Below are 23,841 nucleotides of genomic sequence, written 5' to 3'. Positions count from 1 at the left end.
AGATGTTTTGTAGGGAAGAACCACAATCGGTACAACAGCTGAGATGGGTTGCATCAACAAGGCACACTCATTTTATGACATCATTCTGTTAATTTTGAAAATATATGCAGACATATTCAGTTGTTGGAGTTGCAGATTTGCATATCACAAAAGAGTGCACTATTTGCTTTCTAGGTTATTCTTTTTTAATTGCACTAACAGGCTACGAACCTGCCAGGATCCCACACATTAAAATAAATGTATTATGACGGACGGTGGATAACACTTTCCTCTGTAAGTTAATACAGACTTGTTTTGCTTTTTCTGTTTCGGAAACGTTTTTGGAGGAAGGCTCACATCTGTTTTTTTAAGTAAAAACATTATCTTCAAAATTAAATGCCAAATCAAAAACCCGTTTTGATAAAAGCCGGTGGAAGTCAAATAAATGTTTTATTTCACTAACTCGACACATTGTGCCCTTTGTGTTGGTGCTTTATTCACCTTCCTCCACCTGAGTTGCTTTGCTTTGTGCTGGACAGAGATAAGACATTTCTGACCAAAGTCTAATTGATGTACAGTTGGTGTCAAGCCATAAAAGCAAATCTGGAGTGTCTAAACCAAACCATGTCACAACCTTCAGCAAACAATCACTGTCCTCATTTAATTTCCATTGTTGTTCTTATGTTTAAAACAACAGATGACAGAAAGGATTACTCATTTAAAAAAAGAAGATGAAGATTTGGGGGATTATATAAATCTCCCTCTCATACTGTTGACCTGTCGGTGATGTTTGACCTTTTTCAGAAGCTGATTTCTAATACCATGTTACCAGTTTTGTTTCTTAAAAAAAAATAATTGCGGTCTGCTAAAAAGGGTTGCAAATGTGTCCGTTTTGTATATTATAACATCTGTTTTAACGACATTTCAAAACTCATCTTACTTTTAAACATTTATCCGGTCCAAAATTAGCCAGGCTCGGCCAGACTATTGCTCACAGCTTCAGTTTTCTTGCTTGTCTGGAAACCCTGTTCGCATCAGCGTTTGCACTCAAGTTCAGTATTTCAGCCATTGCAATGCTGGGGTTTTTTTTAGAGCCAGAAGTGATCATATTTTGACAAGCTTGGAAGCGAGCGGTGGACATTGGGCTCTCAATCTGACTGGGAACCGGTGGAAACCTGACTGCACCCCAGACATGTCAATCGGCCCAGAAATGCCACCAAATATAAGACTTTTTGAGGCTTAATATTAAATTGTATATGGAATTATCTTAAGATGGACTGCCAGAAAATTTAGCGATTGACACCATTATGTCTTGTTTAACAAATGTACTGACTTGTATTTTCAGGATTGAAGTTGAATGGGAGTCTATGTTGCCAAAGCCTTTTTGGAGCCCGCCCCTAGTGGCCCTTAGTGGTATTTTGCACTTTATGGCACTTCCACACTGGCTTCACTTTTCAGACCCGGATGCTCTGTCCATCTTAACCTACAGTCTATGATCAGCCACTCTGAAGGGTGGACCAATCAGTGACCAGGGAGGGTGGCACTGGGCGATTACTTTTTTTTTTCCTACATGTAGTTGCGGTGGTGGTCAATCCCAGTTGGTTAATGGCAGTTCCAAAAAATTTTAAATTAACCTGAGGTCTACGCCCATTAGGATGCAACAACTGAAATCAGTTCCCTCTGGGGAATGGCTAGGCCAATATATTCATGCAGGGAATTTGGGTTTGGTAATATCTGACTAGTCCCGAATGATCCTCGAAAGAGCTTTCCTAGCAAAAGTGCTTAAAAGGTTAAATCTTTTTCATGTCTATGTTGTATGTGGGTTCCCTTAAAGAAGTTTTCTGCCATTCTTGCCACTGCTACAATCGAATACTACGTGTGTGTGAATCGATGAGGCCTGACTTGTCTTTTGATAATGTTTAAAATGTTTTTTTTACCTTTCAGTTTTCACATTGATGGGTGACTACAAGCATCTGTAGCTGCCTGGAAAACAACAGCGAGACTGGGCACCTCTCAGGTATGAATGCACCTCCTATGGAGCTGCTCCTATACATAACAAGGTGTTCGTGGTCAATGTGGATAAAAGCTGAAAGTGCTGCTTTGCAAAAAAATACATTCTCAGCGTAGTGAAACAACAACACTGTCTGAAAATGTGCTGAGTCACAGAAAGAAAATGCCTTGACAACAAACACTGAATACAAAAGTAATGTTTGCCTGCTTTGAGCTCCAAAGAATATGCAGAGTAGAGAAACGTGGGTTCCATATTTTATAAGTAAAATGTGTAATTACATTATAAAGCTCATTAGACCTTGTGCATTCCTCATATGCTTTGCTTTTGTTTGTTAATCAAAAGTTTGAAATGTGAACAAAAAGCTGCATCTAGACCGTGTAGAGCAAAAAAAAAAAAACACTTTGAAAAGCCGTACTGCTTCTCTTTGCTGCTCATCGTTTCAGTCTCATTAATCCATCAAATCGAAAACGCCAAATTGATAAAAAAAAACTTGTTATCCCATCAGAAAATAGGCAACGATCTGTGTAAAGCTTTGGGAGGATGAGTCCCCGCTCTTTCTCAGTCTCTGTGCATCATGACAACTTTTCCATTTAGGAGCAAAGCCTGTGACTGAGTCATGTGGCTGTTGCTTTTTTACACAAGTTGTTTTATTAGAATCAGCTCTGTACACTCTGGGGAGATTGAGTGAAAGGTTCGGGCCCCTGGAGCGTGGCTAGTAATATTAGAAGCAAACACTAACTGGAAAAAAAATCACTTATTCGAAGAAATGGATAAAACAAAATAAATCAAGTGGCAAGCGGATATTGCAGAGGCCTAAAACGTCATATGATGAAACCATTTCTGTAAATGAGATGTTTACTCATGTTTTGGAGAAAAACAGAAGAGAGCAGATAGGTAGGGGAAGATGTAATGTCGATTCACAGCACAGAGCAGACAGCGTTTAATGATAATGTCTCAACACTGAACATACCTCGGGGTTTCAGTTGTGCCAAACAGCCGTGTTTGTAGCTTAAAACACCATAACCATAACCAACAAATTACTACCATGAATACAAATATGCACTCAATGTTCATAGTGTTTGGACTACTAAATATTGGCACATGTTCTGTGATTAATTTGGTGCACACAGCACTGTTTTCTCTGTTGCAAACACGTCATGGGGTGGACAGAAGAATTGTCACAATTCAAAAGCGTGTTACACCCATCTAAAGAGCATCAACTAAAATCAAGCAATAAGTTCACTTTTTTATGGACATTTTTTGAGGAGTTTAGATTTATATTTCACAGTAAAAAGTCTTAGTCTGACTCACCTTACAGCCTCCAGTTAGGATACAGTTGCTTATAATGAGGTGTGATCAAAAAGTTCTTAGACTGTTCCTGTTGGGCACGAACTGAGCTCAGTGCAGTAATGTGCACAGAACAGGCGGAAGCATTATTTTTCGTGGGTAAGTACTTTAAGTCGTGTCGCTTGATCAACATCAATAACTGTGTTACACTTATTTTTGTGACCACGTGTGTATTTGCGATTCCACCATGAACCTGAAACTTAGGAGAGCACACGTCAGTTTTTGTGTCAAATTTCTGTGGAAGAGAAAAAGAAGTTGCTAGGGGCCAAATCCGGTAAGTATGGGTGGTGGGGAGTTACGATTGTGTTTTTGAGGGTGAGAAACTTGTGCATTTTCAGTGCGCTGTGAGTGGGAAGGTTGTCATGTTGGAGAACCCAAATGCCACTAGGACACAGTTCAGGTCTTTTTTCGCCAAATGTTTTCCCTCAGACGCCTCAGAACATAGAACAGGAGAACTCCATATTGAGAGTCTGACCCTGAGGGATAAGTTCACAGTGCACAACCCAGCAAATCTCAAAGAAAAACCCACCTGACACGCCTTTTTTGAAATGTGATTGCAACTCCAAACACTTCACCCACGTCATTGTTTCATTGCCATAAATCTTCTAAAGCATTTCAAGGATCTCTGTTTCCGATTGAGTTTGAAACTAAATTTGATGTGTGCTCTTTTCTCGAGTCCAGGGTGAAATGGCACATGTGCACATATGAGTGCACCAAAAAACATGGGTAACTCAGTTGCTGATGTTGATCAGGTGACGTAAATTGTAATACTTTCTTTGAAAGTAATTTCTTCCGCTTGTTCAATGTAAGTTACTGCACTGTGCTTCATTATTGCGCAACAGGAACAGAAGATCGATGGAGGTAAACTAATTATACACAAACACAAAGCAACAAAAACGGTTCAAGACACATTAAGATATGAAATATGGTGAATTCCATGTCACTACTGTATACAAGTACCTCAAACTACTTCATCTACACTAAAAGTATATGTGAATATTTATCGTGAAGATGTGACCATTTAGCTGACCGTCTGAAGCAGCACACAAATGAAGCTCTGGCCGTGCCTCTCCTTCTTATTGTTATTCTGGAAATGGGCTCTCAGTTTGCAGAGTGCAGGTGCACAGCGCATGAAGACTCAATTCAGTGCTTCAGCTTCATTTCCTAACAAAGTAACAGGTTACTTCACAGGTTAATGGAAGGGTTAATAGAATTAGGCAAAAAGCCCACTGCTGAACCATTTGAAGAAAGCAAATTAAAGCCAGGTTCACACTGAGAAGATTGACAAACACAAACGCTGAGTTCATTGTCATATTTATTCAAGGGAATTTCCATGATTTATGCGAATAAATAAACAACAGTGTGGAACCCCCCAAAAAACAGTCATAAAACACATTCACACTGACAGAAATATATTCCTGTACACACAGGCACACATGGTCATAACAACATATTTTCAAAGAAGTACATACAGTATTAACAAGCATACACACATGCTGTTCTAGTCAGTAATGGGACTTGGCTCTGTCCTTCACTCACTGATATATGATGGACAGACTTCCCTCCGTTTAAACTGTGTAATCTCTTTCCTATCAAATATCACCACAGGCTGTGTCTGAAGAAAATGCCTCCACACTCCCTTAAAACTGCCTTGTCCACCCAATTTCATTTGTGTCAATCGTTTACATAGCTTTTTCTAGTCACGTCTGCTCCACACAACAAGAAAGAGAAGAATTTTCTGCTCATTCCTCCTCTGTTGGGCTATCATTTCTAACCTTCTGACGCCTGGGTCCACCTAACTGTGATTATTTTTCCACTGCAGCAAATTTCGCACGGCGAAATGCTGCAACATCAATTGTGCTGTTTGTGAATGTTCCTGTTTGTACTGCTTGTCCTCTGTGTCGTATTCAGAATGATAAGTTCATCATCTCCTTGCAAAATGACAGCGTAATGGTAGTCGGGAAGCAGAGCCGTCGGGGCGGGGGGGGTCCCTGAAAATACACAGGAGGTCCCTGAAATTGAATCCCCTTCTGGTATCATTCCCGTCCACCAAAACAAACCAGCAATTACCTGCCTGCTGCCACACGTGTGTGTGTGTGTGTGTGTGTGTGTGTGTGTGTGTGTGTGTGTGTGTGTGTGTGTGTGTGTGTGTGTGTGTGTGTGTGTGTGATGAAACACTGCAAAACATTGCTGGCAGTTCGTCTCTTATCTCCAGGCGGTGGTTACATCCCCCTGCCATGTGCCTGGCTTGTTGTTTTTATATTTCTACTACAAGTTTCCACTTAGTGAAATAGTCAGTGGGGAGGAGAGGTCACCAGATACAAGAGGAGGAAAAGGAGGAGCAGGCGAGAGGATGAAGAGAGTGAGTAATGAGAGGAGAGGAGAGGAGAGGAGAGGAGAGGAGAGGAGAGGAGAGGAGAGGAGAGACAAGAAGAAAAGAAAAGAGGATAGAAGAAATGAAGGAAGACGGGAAAGGAGAAGAGGGGGAAGGAGAAAAGCAAACGAGAAAATATAAGGAAACTCAAGAGCAGATGAGAGAGATGGAAAGGAAAGGAAAGAGGACAGGAGATCAAATAAAAAATGGTGGCGAGAAAAAAAAATTGAAGAGAGGAGGAATAGAGAAAATAAATCAGAGAAAGAATAAAATTGTAAAAGAAAGAATTAATGAAAGTAAATAAAACCTTAAATGAGAGCAGAAGGGAGGAAGGAGGAGGGGGGGTAGTGGGTGTACAGTTCCAGAATAAGCTTGGCTGTTTATCGTTGAATCCCCTCAGGAAGGTTGACAGCTTGTGAGAACTGACTACTGTGGAACCCTGGACGGAATCCATGTGTAGAGGGCAGAAGACACCACACACTCACGTAAGCACACGCGCGCACACACACACACACACACACACACACACACACACACACACACGATCATAAAGCAGCAGGGCGCTGAGTGCCGTGGACGGCTGCACAGCGGCTCGCCCACCTTGCTCAGTCAAAGTCCATTTTGACAGCTGAGATATTGATTGAATTGAACATATTCAGCAACAGTCTTATCACGGCATTAGCTCGTAAGAAATAGATTTTCTCCGCTGTCATGATGTTAATGGTGAATAATGATGACTGATGGGCAGAATGTAAACATCCGCTCGCGGAGCTTGATCGGCTTCTCAAGACAAGCCTGGACAAGTTTTGACATCTGTCATGAAAAGGGAACAAAGGCGGTGAACTGTTTGTCATGTGCCTGAAATATAACAGCACGCATCTTGACCATCACATCTCGAAACTCTTGAGTAATGCCCAGCGACATACCCAGAGCACGGCTTTGATGTTTTTCTATTTCTCTTGCATGTCATGGGAGATTGATGTCTGTATTTTCCTCAGACAACTCCCCCACGGCCTGAGCAATTCCCCCAGAAACAAACAAGAGCTAAAAAAAAATAAAATGTGACGAGTCTCACGTGAGACTGTGCCAGATGTCGTCCGCCCGGAAGCTCGGCTCCCACTTTCTTTTTCTTTTTTTTTTCTTTTTTCTCTCTGGGCTGAGTAGCTTTTTCATGCAGTCAAAACACAAATGATTATCCAATCAGTATTCACAGCCAGGCCCTCTTCCTGCTGCTGTCTACCTCTCTGCTGCCCATGTGTAGCCTTTGTTTCTTATTATTTTTTCCATTTTGCATCTCTTTTTCAGCCCTCCCTCCAACTCTCAGCTGAAAAGCTCAAGAAATTAAAGAATGAAGAAAATTAATAAATTAAAGCAGAAGTTTGACTTAAAATTTGGGCCCATATGTTTTGGGCATTTCAGAGTTTCCTTAAGACATATCCACATGGGATGGGAAGGGAAGAGGCCGATGGATGAGAGGTTAAAGGGCAAATAAAGTGCGCAGCATTCAGAGCAGATCTGGAAAGCACAATATTTTTGTTTCACAGTCTGAGTCTTACTGCTGCTCTCGATGGTTAACACACACACACACTTGGATAGGTGGACAAACACACACCAGCACACAGGGTTGTATTGATGAACAGTGCCCTGTGAAACTGAGAGCTAATAATGTGGCTCCCCGCAGACATACTGAGAAAGCAATTTTAAGGCTGACCTTTGTTAGGAAGGGATGCAGTGAATTCATTGGCATTGTTAAAAAGCCTTTCTGCTGAAGTCAACCTGCAGCAGAGATCAGTGAGCGTAGACTTCATAGTGGAAACTCACTCAGATCTGGTTGTGACGACGTTTTTCATGAGATTAGTGGACTGTTGCGTAATAGACGGCTGTCACCTTCTAACACAGCATTACTTCAGGTCTTTAAACACTGGGGGCATTTGTTTCATGTGATTAATTCACACGTCAATATTTTTTCATTCTGTCGTACACAGCGTAATTGATTGATGCATTTACTACTGTTGATGCATTACTAGGACCTCGGTGTCTCAGGCTCTGCTCTCTCCCTTTTCTCATCCTACCTCAACGACCGCACTTACTGGGTAACTTGGAGAGGATCTGTGTCTGAACCTTGTCCTCTCACTACTGGTGTCCCTCAAGGCTCCGTCCTGGGTCCCCTCCTCTTCTCTCTGTACACCAACTCTCTCGGCTCTGTCATTCACTCGCATGGCTTTTCCTACCACAGCTATGCTGATGACACCCAACTGATCCTCTCTTTTCCCCGATCTGAAACACAGGTAGCAGCACGAATCTCTGCCTGTCTTACTGACATCTCTCAGTGGATGTCCTCAACCACCTGAAAATCAACCTCAACAAGACTGAGCTGCTCTTCCTTCCAGGGAAAGACTCTCCCACCCTCGACCTGACTACTACTTTGGACAACTCTTTGCTATCCCCGACCCTGACTGCTGGGAACCTCGCCGTGACTGTAATTTGGCTTTCTTGAAGAAATAGTATTTTCTTGATTCTTGTTGTTGTGGGTTTTGCACCCTCATGGTTGAAATGCACTTCTTGTAAGTCGTTTTGGATAAAAGCGTCAGCTAAATGAAATGTAATGTAATGTACTAACAAAGCGAAAGCTCAGAAAAATCAACCTCCCTCTGAAAACAAACAAACGTCATTTTGTGTACTCGTGAAAAAAAATCACATTTTTTTCACGAGTACATAAAATGTTAGTTTTTTTTCAGAAGGAGGTTGATTTTTCTGAGCTTTCGCTTTGTTAGTAAATGTATCAACCAATTACGTTGTGTGGAAGTGAAGCGGACATCACATCACAACTCCTAATGACAATTGCTGTGTTCCAAATGGCTTACATACACACTAACACGTATTATTCTGAGTGCATAAGTGCGTTCACGCTGTCAAGTATGAAAACATGCAATGCACTATAAGTACCACGATGGTGCACTTAAAACGGTCCACAAATTGAGTATGAAACGACGGACACTTTTCACCTTCAATGGTCACCATCATGGCTACGTAGCGGAAAAGGATGCACCTCCGACCGAAAGTGTTTTTAAATTGCGTTGCCTCAGGAAGCTGCAGGAAGACAGCACAAAAGTGTTTATTTTTCACTAAGTACCACCGCTGTTCATTATCAGAAGCCATCAACTTGTTTATTGTGTGCATTAAATGAAGATCAAAGAAACTCGTTCATTTCCGGGTAAAGTAATAAAAGCCGGCTGATATGTTGGCATTCAGAGGCTACGGTTATTTTTGGTAAGCTTTGATTCAAAATATTTGCAGGCAAGTATTAATTTTTTCATCTTGTTTCTTCTTTCGCTTTCCATGTGTTAAGGCTTTTTTTGAGTGAATGCTGTTTTTTGTTTTTTTTTAACTGCCGTATGTTCTTTTTCACAAATTATTATTTCACAGCAGAATGTAATCTAATGTGCTGCAACAAGCCTGTTATCACTTCCTTTGAGGGAACAATAGTAGAAAGTCAAACTGTAGACGCCACTTTCTCCTTGATCCAACAAAGGAATATTTGTCTCCCCCCCTCATTGTACTTGAGCAATTATGTTTCATGTTTGACAGCTCAAATATTTATAAATGCACACTCTCAGGGGGCCGTTAGACTCAATTTGTGAGTAAGTGCTCTTCGGGAGAGGACATGCGAGGAAGAATTAAAGAGTTTTGTTGTAAAATTTTCTGAAATGAACGTAGACTGAGGTGTGCTGCTTGTGTTCTAGAAAAAGAATGAAGGCATCCAGTCGGAGTGAGAAAGCACAGATTTGTTGGTGCTCTATTTTGACATGTTGCAATACGCAGCTGTTTTTGTGATGAGTTTTTAAATTTTGCACAATGTCCCAGGGGTCCCAGACCCATATTCCCTCGCTGTTCCTCTGTTTAATTTACACACTACTCATCCGCTGCCTCCTGATTTTCTGGGAACGTTCCAAAGAGAATACCGGTGGTTTTCTTCCATTTGTGTTTGCTAGCCACATAACCCAATTCATCCATAAATATGGGCTATCATGTCCATTTTCTATGCCCGGTCCTCAGACTAATTTACCAGTGGCATTGATATGAAAGATGAGCCTTTTGTCTCAGGGAAATAGGATTATTGTCATTGATGGGAAGAGGCAGAATCAAATCTGCTTTGACAGAACAAAGACTGCTACATGAGAAGATGACTTCATGTCTGAATGAAGGTTTGGTAGGATGTAATATATACAGGAATCAGCAGGGCAGAGCTTGTACTGTAGAGGCTTCAACACCTTCTCATGCAAATACAGCAGAAGCTTTTAGCATATAGATGAGCTGGACTTTGTGTTCCCATCAAAGTGGCCTGTGTACTCACTTCACTCTGTCTGTCTCTCTGAGGGCTCCTTTAGCCACTCTCTCCAATACCTATAACATAAACCTGCTGCTTGTGGACCCTTTGGTTCTGATCTCAGGAGGCTGCTTGTTTTCACAATATCGAATCTTCCTGGGAGTTTCCCTGCTACTTTTTGCCCATCTCCCTGCTTCTCTGTTTTCACGGTCTCCTTATTACATTTCTGCCAACATTTCAATCTATCTGTTTCCCATGAAACAAAGAGGCTCTATGTCTCGATAACACCCACATATTAGATAATCTACATCATTTGGATTCATGCTCACTGGCACACCCCTTCCAATTTCCCATGATACGGATAATTATCTATAATGTGTTTCTTTTTCTAGGATTTGCAAGCTTCCCCTGAAAGCTGCACACAAAATACCATGCTTTTGAATTATTCATATTTACAAGGCGTTTACATGGTTACTATTTCTTGGTCTGTATTTATTCTGAGCATCTGTGCAGAAACATAGCTTGAGCATGGTACGGACGGAGGGATTGGTGGGTGAGAGTGGGTGAGTCATGGAGATAACTGGAGGACTTCACCAATGTGACACAAAATGATAAGCTGAATTGTTTCCATAAGTGTGTGTAATTACGCTCTCGTTATATGACGTCTTGCAGGAGACTATCGCTTAAATTCAGATGGCAGCTCAGATACGTCTGCAGGAGGGCAGATCAGAAAACATTGAGGCTGCTGTCTATAAGATGAAAGTAAGAACGAGAAAGTAAGAGTGGAACAAACCTTGGAAACTGGGTCACACGGGAACTGCTGAAAGCTAGACACGAATAGACTAAAGGAATGAAGAAAACTTTTTCTATGGTCTTTGGCATGACCACACTTGTTGAGCCATTCATGTACTTTATTCACGAGAAATGCTTCTTTCATCAGGTTTTCTTGTCCAGACAGACCAAAGTACAATGTAAACTTGACCACACTTTTCTGCCGAAGATGGAAGCAACATTGTTGCATCACTGAGTAGCCACTGCAGAAATGCTCTCTGACCCTGGGAATGAATCATGATAAGCCAGCGTAAATGGAATACAAAGCCTTAGATCTACGGTGAGCTTAGAAAGTGTACGACCTTTTGCCTGAACAATTGATAATGAGCAGGAGACGCACGAGGAACAAGAAAATTAAAGAACCAAACACAGCTTTTTGTTGCTATGGCAACTTAGTTTTTTGCTCATGTGTTTTATGCTTCTTTATAGCAATACAAGGTAAATGTTGTATGTCTGTTCAGGACACTGAATAGGGCAATTATAGGCCCTGAAATCATATCTTCTCACTGACTTTGTTTCAATGGTAAACAAAAACAATTATGGCCTTGAATTTTCATGAGCAATGTTCTTTAGCAACATCAAGTTAAAATTAAAACTGCAAGCAGTGATATGCGGGCCCTCGCACGCTGCACATCAGGGAGCCGGGGGGCCCGACCCTCTGGATCCCCGACGTGCAGCGCGCTAGGGTCTACATATTCCCGCTTTCAGTTTACATTTTTGTATTGCCAAAAAATTGCCTTTTTTGGAGGCTTTAACACCTTCAAAAACTCATGAAAGTTGTTGCCTGGCGCAAGTTTCATGAGGTTTGGAGCATCATTTGTTCGTTGGTGTCACAGCGAAACATCAAACTTAGCCGCATCGCCCTGGCTATACTATATACAAAAATTAATTTTGGGTCACTTTTTGGACGACATGCTATAGCATTACTTTTTTCTTTTTTTTTTAATGTTTTGGACAACATACAGTATGAATTTATCACTTTTTGGAGTGTGACCTTTTTCTGAACTGACATGCATGCCTCAAGTGGCAATCGAACCCAGTTACTTCTCACTGAGGCAACTGCTCTAACCACCAAGACTACAGCATGTCTTCTGAAATATGATATAAAAAAAAGTCTTACTATAGCATGTCAAATATGAAAAGCCATACTATGTCATCCAAATTATGAAAAACAATTCATACCATAGCATGTCGTCTGAAATATGATACAAAAAAAAAGTCATAATGTTGCATTAAAATGTATGAATGGAATTTTGGGGGATGAAGTTTGTGGTAGTTCGGACAGAAATCCAAGAAGACACACCCTTTATTTTTTGTTATTAGGGCCTGAGCACCTAACGGTGCAAAAGCCCTATTGTTATCCAAGGAATTATTATTCTCGTTCCTTATTTTTTTTCCGCAAAGAACTGCATTTTTGGCGGCTTTATCATTTTCAAAAACTCATTAAAGTTTGTACAAGCATGTCTCCCGGCAAAAAATGTCATATTTTAGTGGAGTGGTGAGTGTGCGTGGCCAAATCACTCGCTAGCGCCCCCTAAACAGATGCTCCTATCCTATAGTATGAGTTTTTTGATAATATTTTCAGACGACATAATCTATTTTGGTTATATTTTGGACGACATGCTATAGTATGACTTTTTAATCATATTTTGGACGACATGCTATAGTATGACTTTTTAATCATAATTTGGCATGATGTGGCCAGAGCAATGATTCCAGCGCACAGCAGAGGTGAGGGATCACATGTGGGCAGCTAATCCTCTGCCTTTCTTACGTTGAGTGCCTTGAGAAGCAATGCTTGTGAGTACCAAAATATCATGTGTGCTGAATTGTACTGCTTATTGAATGTTTACATAGAACTTTAACATAAAGAGGGACGTTTTTATGGAGCTAGTATTTTTAGCATCTAAGTTAGGGTAAAGCATTGTGTTGACTCAGCAAAAATGTTAATTATTAAGCCATGCCTTGTTTGTTGAAAAGGAAGGTAATTTAGCACAGTGTTTTATTCTGTGTGGTACATCAGAAAAGATATGTAATTTTATTTTGACATACATACTGATTGAGTGATTTATTTTTTGTCCTTATTTCAGTTTTACAAAAAAGATTGTTGTACATGAGAAGAGGAAAACAAACAGTAAACGTTCATTCAACTTTACTTCTTCATCTGACTCTCTATACAACAGTATGTTCGCTATCTGTCGAAGTGTGGTCTGACACCTACTCTGAGGTATGACTTTTTGGTCATAATTTGGACGACATGCAATGGTGAGTTTTTTTTTCATATTTCGGACGACATGCTATAGAATTGCTTTTTTTTTCATAATTTGGACATGCTATCGAATGACTTTTTGTTCATATTTCGGACGACATGACTATTTTGTTCATATTTTGGACGACATGACTATTTTGTCATATTTTGGACGACATGCTATAATATGATATTTCGGGTCACTTTTTGGCCGCCGCGCCATGGGACGAACACCAATATTCAAAGCAGATTAGCTGAGTTTTACGAAATAGTATTTAATGATACAACTTGGGGTAAACAAGTGTTGGACACAGCACTGACATAACATCATCATATTATAATCCTTTAGGCTCAGGTGGAAACATTATTAGCAAAACATTGTATTGTTTTCATGTCAAGCTATTACATTGGAGAATTAATTTGGCATCATGTGTCTGTCCACTTGTTAATGTTGTCCTGCATTCAGGCAACTGGAAAGTCAATATTATCTGTACACCACAGCTGTGCACCTTTTTATATACTGCTCTCTTTTTTTAAAAAATTTTTTATAACACTTAACACAACCAGCGACCCAAGTAGGCTAGGCCAACCACATTTAGTACATTTGGTGAGTTTACGTATACAATGAAAGCCAAATTGGAAATCTGTTGTTACCGTGAGTTCGAACAAGATGACATGATTATGGATCGAGCTGCTGATGCCAGAGAGACATCGACACTTCTGCAGACTTTCTCCAGACAGTTGGGTTCACTGCTCACTTGGCGGCTTCAATGGTTCGCTCGCCAGTTTGCTCCAGCATTATTACCTCATATCAAAACGGCAAAAGAAAATCACAACCACACAAAAAGATAATAATTAGAAATAAGGTTGTGATTTTCTTTTGCCGTTTTGATATGAGCTAACATGGTAGGTACCCAAGTTGTTTCACTTAGGAATTTAGGAGTTTTACCTGGTTGGGTAAATTTGCAACATTAAAATCCATGTGTGCTAAAGGCTGAATAATCGTATACGTTCAAATGTTTGATGACTCTATTGAACTCAGATACATTTTCAGAGAGGAGATATCCATTTCTTGGTGCTTAAAGAAAGGAGAAAGCTGAAACATGTAAAAAATACAACTCAGAGATCATTATGAAGCTTATTTTTCTGTGGTTCTCAGGACAGCGTGGATGATGGTGGGTTTTACATGATGTGATCTTGTATTAAGGAAGCAGAAGGAGGTCAAAATGACAGCCAGCATGCAGGAGGTTGTCAGGAGGACAGTGACAATGAAGGACCTATCCATCCATTTTGGGATTAGGTCCACTAAGGAATCTACGATGTAAAGTATTGATTTTTTTTTTAGACTATTTTCAAAGTAAGAAAACTAAAATTCACATTAGTCGCAGTCACGCCTCCGGGAAAACTATTATTATTAATTTTGTTTCCCTGTGTCGTTAAAACACACAAACACTCGGTTAAATTCATGCCAACAAGCTGCTATTGAAGAACCAGCTCCTTCATGAAGTTATTACCAGCTGCAGCGATGAAACAACGAGTGCTAAGGTCTAATCTCCTTCAAAACGCCCACCAGCCTGTCCATCAGTACACACTAAACAGTCATTAGAGACACTACATCATCCCACTTCAACTGCCCTCCCTGCCTCACGCTCACTTTGCTGTTCCCGTGTCAACATACAGATATTCTTCTCTGCTGTCCATCATTCGTGAAGAGATGAGGATTTCCAGCACAAAGAGCTCAGATAATGGTGAGTGAGAGCTCAACTATTTGTTGCTTTATCTGAAATAATTACAGAGTCACGCAGTGCGCTCGGGGGCTACTAATGCATTGGAAATTTTTTTAATCTTCCACCTCTGTTAAACACTCTCATAATGATCTTTTAACCATCAACTTGTAAAAAAAACATCCCTCTGGTGTACCAGCTGGTTGACTTGTGATGGATGTGTGACAGGTGTGCGGACAGTCTACGCGATGGGCGTCCACTGTCTATCAGGCTAATTGGCCCTTTAACAGAAACCTCTGATTCGACAGACAATATACATCCATGCGGTCAATCAATTATTCAGCAGAAATAGACAGAATATGAATTAGCAGCTGTTTTTAAAAATGTGGCTGTTTATCCTGTTATTATTTTTAATATTACAACCTGGTATCTAGCCAAAGCTTGTAGTTCATCCGCCAGTCCACTACATGATACTGTATCAGTGTTAGGTTTTGCCTCGCCTTGGCCTGAGCAGTCAGGTGCCTTTGGTTTAGGCACCAAAAACCATGTGGTTAGGTTAAGGAAAAAAAACTACTTGTACAGGGTTAGGCACAAAAATGTCTTGATAAGGGTTAGAAAGAAATCACGGTTTGGGTAAGATAAGTCATTTTAGACGTGACGTGCGTTGTGTAGGTTACTTAAAATACATTACGTAAGTTAAATGCATTACGTATGTAACTTACTTACGTTACTTAAAAGAAATCCACGTTGCTTTCTCACATACTTGAACTTCAATCTCTCAGTTCAATTGAATTAAATTTTATTTATATGGCGCCAAATAACAACACAAGTTACGTAAAGTCCTCAGAACAGAACTGTTCTGTAGAAAGGTACCCAACAACTTTCCCTTAAACATCCATCCATTATCTATACCCGCTTTATCCGGAACAGGGTCACAGAGGCTGGAGCCTATCCCAGCTCACTTTGGGCGAAGGCAGGGTACACCCTGGACAGGTCACCAGTCTATCACAGGGCCAACACATAGAGACCACCAATTAACCTGAAGTGTATTTTTTTGGGTTGGTGGGAGGAAGCCGGAGCACCCGGAGGGAACCTACTTAGGCACAGGGAGAACATGCAAACTCCGCACGGATTTGAACCCGGAACCTTTTTGCTGTGAGGCGACAATGCTAACCACTGCGCCACTGTGCCCGGTCCTGTGATTGATCCATCTAAACACTCCAACCTACCTTTGTACTTTGTATTCATTTCTTACTTTATACCTTGTCACATGACCTCCTCCTTTGACCCGGGTTGTACCTTCATGTAGTTTTCTCGCCTTGGTGAGAAAAAAAACGTGACGCTGACACAGTATCCTCTAATGGACTGATGGGTAAATTACAAACTGTTGCGTGATGCTGAGCTGAACATAATCTAGTAGTATGTGTAAAAAAAAATTCTATTTCCAAATGACCAAATGAAGTTTTCAGATAAACAAAAGGATTAAGTTTCCCTTCATAGGTTGAGGCAATTCACTAAAGCCTTGAATTAAATAAGCTTTTTTAAGTTGGATTATCAAAAATGCATTTTCACAAATATGAAAACGAATAAAAATGTTTTGTTCTTTTTGCTCACAATTAAAAACTATTTCTTGCATGAATTGCAAATTTCCAGTCCAGATTGTAAATATTTAAATGCATTCCAGCCATTTTGGAAATCGAGCCTCTGCTGCTTCAGTACACAAATATGTTTCTGCCGATCACTACAATGAGAAACCCCACACACCCCTCCTCTCTTCAGCCGTAGCGAATTACCTCAAAGGTCTAATAATCACGTCGCATTATGCTCGTGTGGTCCCTGGGACGATGACAGCTGATTGCCCTCGATCATAATGAGCTCCCGGAAAATACATTTGTCTAAACAAATTATTTTCCGGGGAAATATCCACTGGCCAGCGTTGTATTGTTTCTCCGGTCAGACCCAGAGGCCTGACAGCTAATCAGCCTGCTGTTAATTAGACCGTGACTCCATTTTGAATGATACCTCTGAAACAGTTTCTTCCCTCAAAGAGGAGCTGATAGCCAATGGAGAGCCGACTGTTTGAAAAAAATTACTCCAGTAATGTGTTCTTGGATGGCAGGAAATTGCATTGAAAGCAGGCAAATAAAAGTAGGAGCAAACAACAGTGAGTCATCAGTAACTCTGTGAATAATCGTGTATATCGCAGCCACCTCGAACAGGCGGATGTCACTCTGAAAAACAAAAAGATGCACAGGTTGTAATATGTGGGTGCCTCAGCCAACATTCATCGTCATCACGACCTTTCACCCCGACCACCTACAGCACATGTGCACAACACAGACACACCCAGCCTCCCACAGACACTTATCAGCACTCAAACACACACATGCACATACTGTCACCTCAAAACGAGGCACTCAAATCCAACTTCATCCTCGCTTGCATCCTCCAACTCAAATAATTGTTTGTCCTGCATGTTTGTTTGGTTTTTTTAGGCTGCTGACATTTTGTCCCTGTCTGTTTGAATGGTAGCTGCACTTAGCCACCATGCTTAGCCTTTTGGAGACGGATGTGCATTCTAACCTGATGATCCATGGCCCTTTTCCCAGAGGCTAAATGTCCATGTGTGTGTGTGTGTGTGTGTGTGTGGGGGGGGGGGGGGGGGGGGGGGGGGGGTTTGGACTTCAACAGCTGGTTTCTTCCAATAGGCTGTCAGCAAGCACATCCGCCTAATGATATCACTGCTGCTTGTTGATGTGAAAGGTACAGAGAGGCAGACAGAGAGGAATAGGAGGGACAAGACGAGACAAACATACACATTTGTGTCAGTGAGTCTCCAACGTGGTGCTTTAAAATGTGTTATATATGTTTTAATAAAAGAAAATACTGATATGTCCATAAAGACATTTAAAGCAGCTGTAGTTCATATTTTTATGATACAAGATGCAATCAAAAAGTTCCAAGAATGTTCCTGCTGGACACTAACAGGTTGCAACTCTGTAATACCAATAGACCAGGGGGGAGCAATAACACATAGGTTACATCACATGATCAACATCAGTGCCTGTTTTACATGCGTTTTTGTGACTTCTGGTATATCCGCATTTGTGATTTCCCCATGCTACTAAAACTCAAGCAGAGAACACAAATTTTCTGTCAAATTCTTCAGAAAGTCTCCCGCAATAAAGCAATGAGCCGAGCGAGGTATTTTGAGTTCCACTTCCTCCGTGCACATTATTGTGCTGCAATCTGTTCCTGTTTCAGAAGTTTTTGATCACACCTCATACAAGCAGTTTAACAAAAGATTTCCCAACATTCCACGTTACTTTCAAGCGTTTTCGTTTTGTTTTTGTTTTTTTAAACGCGTTTCACAACTGAATACAGAAATTTTCCTTTCTTAATAGAAGCCTTTTATGAAGCTCACTTCCCGTACTCAAGTTTTTTTTTAATCTGATTAAGGAATTCAGGTTTAAATAAACTTTTGAGGAACCACCACAAAAAGCCTCTGCTTGGATTATGACCTTCTAATAGCTCGGGAACTTATAGGTGTGCAGCACTGAATGCTACCGAATCGTATGCTTGTGTCTTCCACAGTAGTGATAAACACAGAGCGTATTTACAGAGCCGAAACTGAAAACAAGTTATTTTGCTTGTATGATAATCTGCACAGAAGGAGCTTGAGAGATTTTACAACTGTTGGTGATGATTTTGAAACAACAGTGGACTAATTTACTTGATCTCCCAATGTGCTGGAGGACATTAGTTCTTCGGGAGTTAAAGTTACAATCTTGAAGATGTCCGTTCTGTTCTCTTTGGCAGAACTTATGAGCAGTTATTGCAGCTGCGTTGTTAAACTTCATTTCCCAGAGATCCAAACACTGTTGGCTGTGTGACGTCGGTCAGTTGGCAGTTGAAGAGCGAGCCAGTGGCATTAGCTCCGCCTAGCCTCTCTGGCAAAACAATTACTGCTGTGTGATGGAAAACGCGTCACTGACTGTGCACCGCTTGTAACACACAACTAGTTCCTTTTATAATACTGCAACAGCATGGGCTTTTATCAGTGGACCACAGGATCACTCAGTATTGTGTTACCTTGCTACCTCATGAAGAGATAGATTTAAAAGATATTTATTTAAATTGAAAATCTTCCAGATTATACATTTGAAATTACTAGAACCTTTGGAGGTAAAGTACCTTATAGGACACGCCTCCCTCTGCTTAAGTTATCCTCAGTAAGCCTTCCACTAATTCAAATTGAACGTGGAGTATCAGCACGACTGCAAACTTGTCTGTCCGTCTCACCCCTTTTGTTTATAGAGTGCAAATATGCATGTAAATTCTCACACACACACACACACACACACGTACTCCCTCCTTCTCACAGACTCACCGCACTTATACATTTGGTAAACGTGCAGAGAGACACTCCAGCAGCTGAATATGAGCATGCATCAGTCTGTGATGGATATGCTGTCAGAAAACCCCCCAGAAGGACCATTTGGCTTTCTGAGGATCGTGCTATTCAGTTGCTTTTCTGACTGTCAAAAGAAATCCATTTACTTACTTTCCCTCCAGTGGGAAAAGCTACATTCTCTGTATTCAATGCACAGATGATAGTCGCTCTTTTGTTTTATTCAGTCATTCTTCTGGACTTGATAGTGAGAGCGGAGGAAACAAGAGGGAGAGATAGACCAGTCACTCAGGTTCTGGTTTGACAGGCGTCAAATGATGCATACGGTGGTAACACAAGACGGCAAATGAACCGTGACTTTTCCGCTTCCCGTGCCTCACACTACAAAAGCAGAATTTGATTCATAAACTGGCTGAAATCTGAAGCTTGGAAGAAAAAAAAAAAAAAGATTAAAAATTCTGTTAATTTGGGGAATTTGACATCTCAGACAAAAGACCGCCATCTTTTCACAAACATGAATAATCCAGGGACCTAAAGAACATTTGCACATGTTCTGTTCAGGCTCATTAAGAGCCAGCTCCTTGTTAATCTCTTGCAAAGGTCAGATTCAACAGACCAGTGAATTTGCATTTTTCTTTGGAAATCTCCAATTCTCTGCACGAGGGGCCCATTGCCCCTACGTTTCCATGCATTCACATGAGTGACAGGTAAAAGAGCTTTTCACTTCAGGAACTCTCCCTCAACACCATATCATCCTCTGAAAGCCAATTCAGACTTTGTCTGTTGCGGCTGTGCCTTTCTGCCTCTCATCTCCCATTTTCCTAGTGGCTCGTGTGTGAATTAGTGAGCTTGTTTTTATATCCCAGTGGGGACTTTAACTCAAATGCACACCCACCTATGGGGACTTGTGTCACGATGGGGACAAAGATTAGAGGTCCCCAGAGACACAGTCTGCTCTTGAAAGGTTAAGACCTGGTTTTAGGGTTACGGTTAGAGTCAGCGTAACAGTTACAGAAAGGCCTTTAGTTGTTACGGTTAGTAAGTAAGTGCCGAGGGAATGCATTATGTCAATGAGTGACACCAGACTGTGTGCCAGCCCAGTGTAACATACATACTGAGATGACATCACCAATCAGATGTTCAATATGGATCCGTGACCATTTTAGGAAATGTTTTTTATTTATTCTTTAAAGAGTCTGCATTTTTCCCATCAGTTGTCATCACCCCCATCATTATCATTCTTATCATCAGATCATACAAAGTGGCACAATACTGAATCCATAATGATGACAACAGAGACAAATATTCAGACACATCATTTTGCACATACTTTCATAAAATACATTACACATCATGGACTTCACTATGTTTTTTTCTTTTCTTTTATAAAAAATAAAAATAGCAGTTACAATAAAAACGTGTGCTCACTGTGCTTCTTAGTACTTTAAACCTGTCTCTGTGTGATCCCGGCCGGTATTGAAGCTGTGGGTGGTGGATGTTCTGAAACAAAGATGCTGCACGTAAAGCTCGTCCTAGGAAAGCCTTTCCAAGCAGTTATACCGAGAGCGTTCACAAACCGCTGATCCATGCGCGGTGGTAAATGGGATTTACAATCTATGTACACTATAATAGTAAAAATACATAAAGGTGGAGTCAGTCATACATATCTTCGAGCATCCCTCTTGCACAGAATCTTTTTGAACGACCTCCTGAAGTCGTTGTTGAAGATGGTGTAAATAATGGGGTTCAGAGCACTGTTGCAGTAGCCGAACCAGAAGAAGAACTTGAACAGGGTGTCGGGCACAGGGCAGGACTCGCACAGTGTCATCAGCATGTATGTAAAGAAAAAGGGAAACCAGCAGATGACAAACACTCCAATGACCACAGCCAGGACGAAGGTGAAGCGTTTCTCACGGTTCTGCCGGCCCTTCCAGCGGCTTCCTTTGGTGCTCGGCACCCGCTTTTGGCCATCGGCATCCCCCGGTTTGATTTGGGTGTGTCGTGGCTTCACCCTGGTTGACTTCTTTTTAATCGAGCATGGAGTGTTGACTTTGTGGTCCGACGAGGATGACTCCTCAATGTCCACCCCGTTGACCTCACCTTTCTCCTCGTCTGCTCCCTCTTCTCCTCTCACTCCCTCTTTTAGCTCGATGTCCCGTTCACCGTTCAGCTTCTCGTGGCAGAGGCGCTCCTCGGCGTCACCCACACCGTTCTGCTTCTGGTTGGCGGCAGCGACGGCGGCCGTCTTCGGCAGGTCCTTCCGCTTCCGGTCTCCCGGTGGCGCCCGCGTCCTCTTCTTAGCAATCTGGTAGATCCGCACATAGACCAGCACCATGATGACACAGGGGAGGAAGAAGGACCCGATGCAGGAGGAGATGACGTACCATTTATCATTATTAATCTTACACACAGGTTCCTCCTCGCTGTTTTCTTTCTCCATGGTGATTAGAGGTGGGAATGAGATAACTGCTGCGATGACCCACACAATGAAGATGATACACTTGATGCGACGCGGTGTCCTCTTCAGGTTGTACTCGATGGCCTGTGTGATGGACCAGTAGCGGTCTAAGCTGATAGCACAGAGGTGGGCAATGGAGGCGGTGCAGAAAAGAACATCAAGTGCAAGATATATCTCACACCACACCTCACCAAAGTACCAGTATCCCATCAGCTCGTTGGCCAAGGAGAAAGGCATGACTAGTGTCGCCACCAAAATGTCCGCTGATGCCAGAGACACTAAGAATAAGTTCTGTGGAGCCCGCAGGGCCCGGCTTGTAAACACAGCTATGACCACCAGCACGTTACCAAACACTGTCAGCAGGATCATGATCCCCACCAGCACAGTGAGCGGCAGGGACATCTGGAGGCTGTAAGGGGCCACGCTGGGAAGAGTCAGGTTGGTCTCGTTGTCAAACTCCATCGGAGCAGATTGGCCCACTTCCTATGTGAGTTCACCTGAGGTTAACAAATATCATCCACCAGGAAGAACGGAGCTAGTAGCTCACAGCAGGGCAGAGAAAGGAAGGAACTGAATCACCCCTCTCAGGCAGTCCCAGATTTTTCTCTCTCATTGTGTACAGCCTCCTCAAGGATAAACCGATAATATTCATAGGGCTGGCAGTTCATCTGAAAATATGAAGCCACACAAGGAAATAAATCAGACCCTATACTGCTATCATTGTTATTTACAATCAATACATACATTTCTTTTACATTGTAATCAGCTCAGACATTACTTTAACCTGAAAAACACTGAGGAAAAAGCCACATAAAAAGCGAGATCGTCTTACTTGAGGCATCTGGTGCTGACACAACCTCTCCAGCGCCGGAGACGCACGGGCATTAAAAAACTGTCAGTGGGTAACTTCTTTAGGCAGATTAATAGGAAGCAAAGAAGATCCATGTGGCGGATGAGGCGTTTCCTTTATATCTCTCCTGTCTCTCCACCTAATGATCTCTGTACTGCATCTAGTTGTGCTCAGTAGCGGACCTAATAAAGCGCTAATCACGTTATCCCGGGCGCTGCCGTGCTTCTGCCTGCGTGTGGAGTTTCTCTCCTCAGTGTTCTCCAGTGCGCCACTCCCTCTCTTTATAGCCCGCACGCTGCAAAAAGTGTCCCTCTCACCGGGTCACCGTGCGTCCACGGAGTGTCAACACTGGCTCGTTGCCACGCCGTGTTTGTCTGGCAACATCAGCTGGAGGTTGTTTTTTTTTTGTACCGTGGAGGAATTAGAGGAGGAAAAATGCATCAGGGTTAAATTATCACGAATGAAAATTGAAAAAAATGTAATTAAATTATATTCATATACACATGGGTATGACAGGAGACGTGCAGGCGCAGGCTTTGGACAAAATAATAGGAACAAATGCAGCCTCAAATTAATGTTAATTTAAATTGCTATTTATAATAACTCTAACCGTGTCCAACAAGTATAATTGTGTCTAGCAATATGCCTCAAAATAATTAAAACTTTATATCCTGAAAGAAAATGAAAAAAATAAAGCTTATTCGAGGAAATGCAGGTTTATTTGTAGTAAATGTGTAAAAGTTCTATATAATTTGTAGAGTAAGAAAACTCCTGGAAAAAAAGTAAAACTGGGATGAAAACAATGAAAAGCCAGTAAATGTTTTCTTACCTTAAAAAAAGAGAACAATATTTAGAACAATCGACTTGTTGGGACAGACATTTTTTGCAGTGCAGCTCTGTTGCTAAGCTGCAGCCAGAGCCACACCATGAAATCAACAGAAGCATTTTATTCCTTTGTCCAAACTTAATTTATTTTGCCACCTTTTACACTTCATGTGGAACACATGAGGGAGTCCCCAGACTGTGTGACGAGCAGACGATTCAGAAGTCTTTGAGTTCTATTTGCCCAAAGGACACACCTGACAAGGTACTTCAGTGTTTACAAATAGGACGTAGGAGCGGTGATGAAGTGCAGGATGTTAACTGATTCTTCAAAATGTAGAAACCTGTTGGGGAGTCTTCTCTCTCTATTTGTCCATCTGTGGCCTCATATTGTAATTAAATCAGTGATCACCAGAGGCCTGTTGGAGAGCCGGGGATAATCTTCAACATTTCTTTAGT

At 41.5% G+C, this 23,841-nt stretch overlaps 1 protein-coding gene across 1 annotated transcript; it reads right to left on the bottom strand.

The window, feature by feature from the left end:
- Positions 1 to 20,203: 20,203 nt before the first annotated feature.
- adra2a (adrenoceptor alpha 2A) lies at positions 20,204 to 22,798 on the bottom strand. The gene is made up of 2 exons (XM_069166957.1): positions 22,543 to 22,798; positions 20,204 to 22,378 (listed from the first exon to the last, which is right to left on the bottom strand). The coding sequence occupies exon 2, from the start codon at positions 22,170 to 22,172 to the stop codon at positions 20,910 to 20,912; it is 1,263 nt and encodes a 420-aa protein (XP_069023058.1). The 5' UTR covers positions 22,173 to 22,378; positions 22,543 to 22,798; the 3' UTR covers positions 20,204 to 20,909.
- Between the last annotated feature and the right edge of the window lie 1,043 nt (positions 22,799 to 23,841).

Source organism: Embiotoca jacksoni, unplaced genomic scaffold (genome assembly GCF_022577435.1).
Source record: "Embiotoca jacksoni isolate LCO1_2020_lvr unplaced genomic scaffold, fEmbJac1.0.p SCAF_4, whole genome shotgun sequence".
Lineage (NCBI taxonomy): Eukaryota > Metazoa > Chordata > Actinopteri > Embiotocidae > Embiotoca > Embiotoca jacksoni.
The sequence above is the reverse complement of the archived record's forward strand: the minus strand, read 5'-3'. Positions and strand labels throughout refer to the sequence as shown.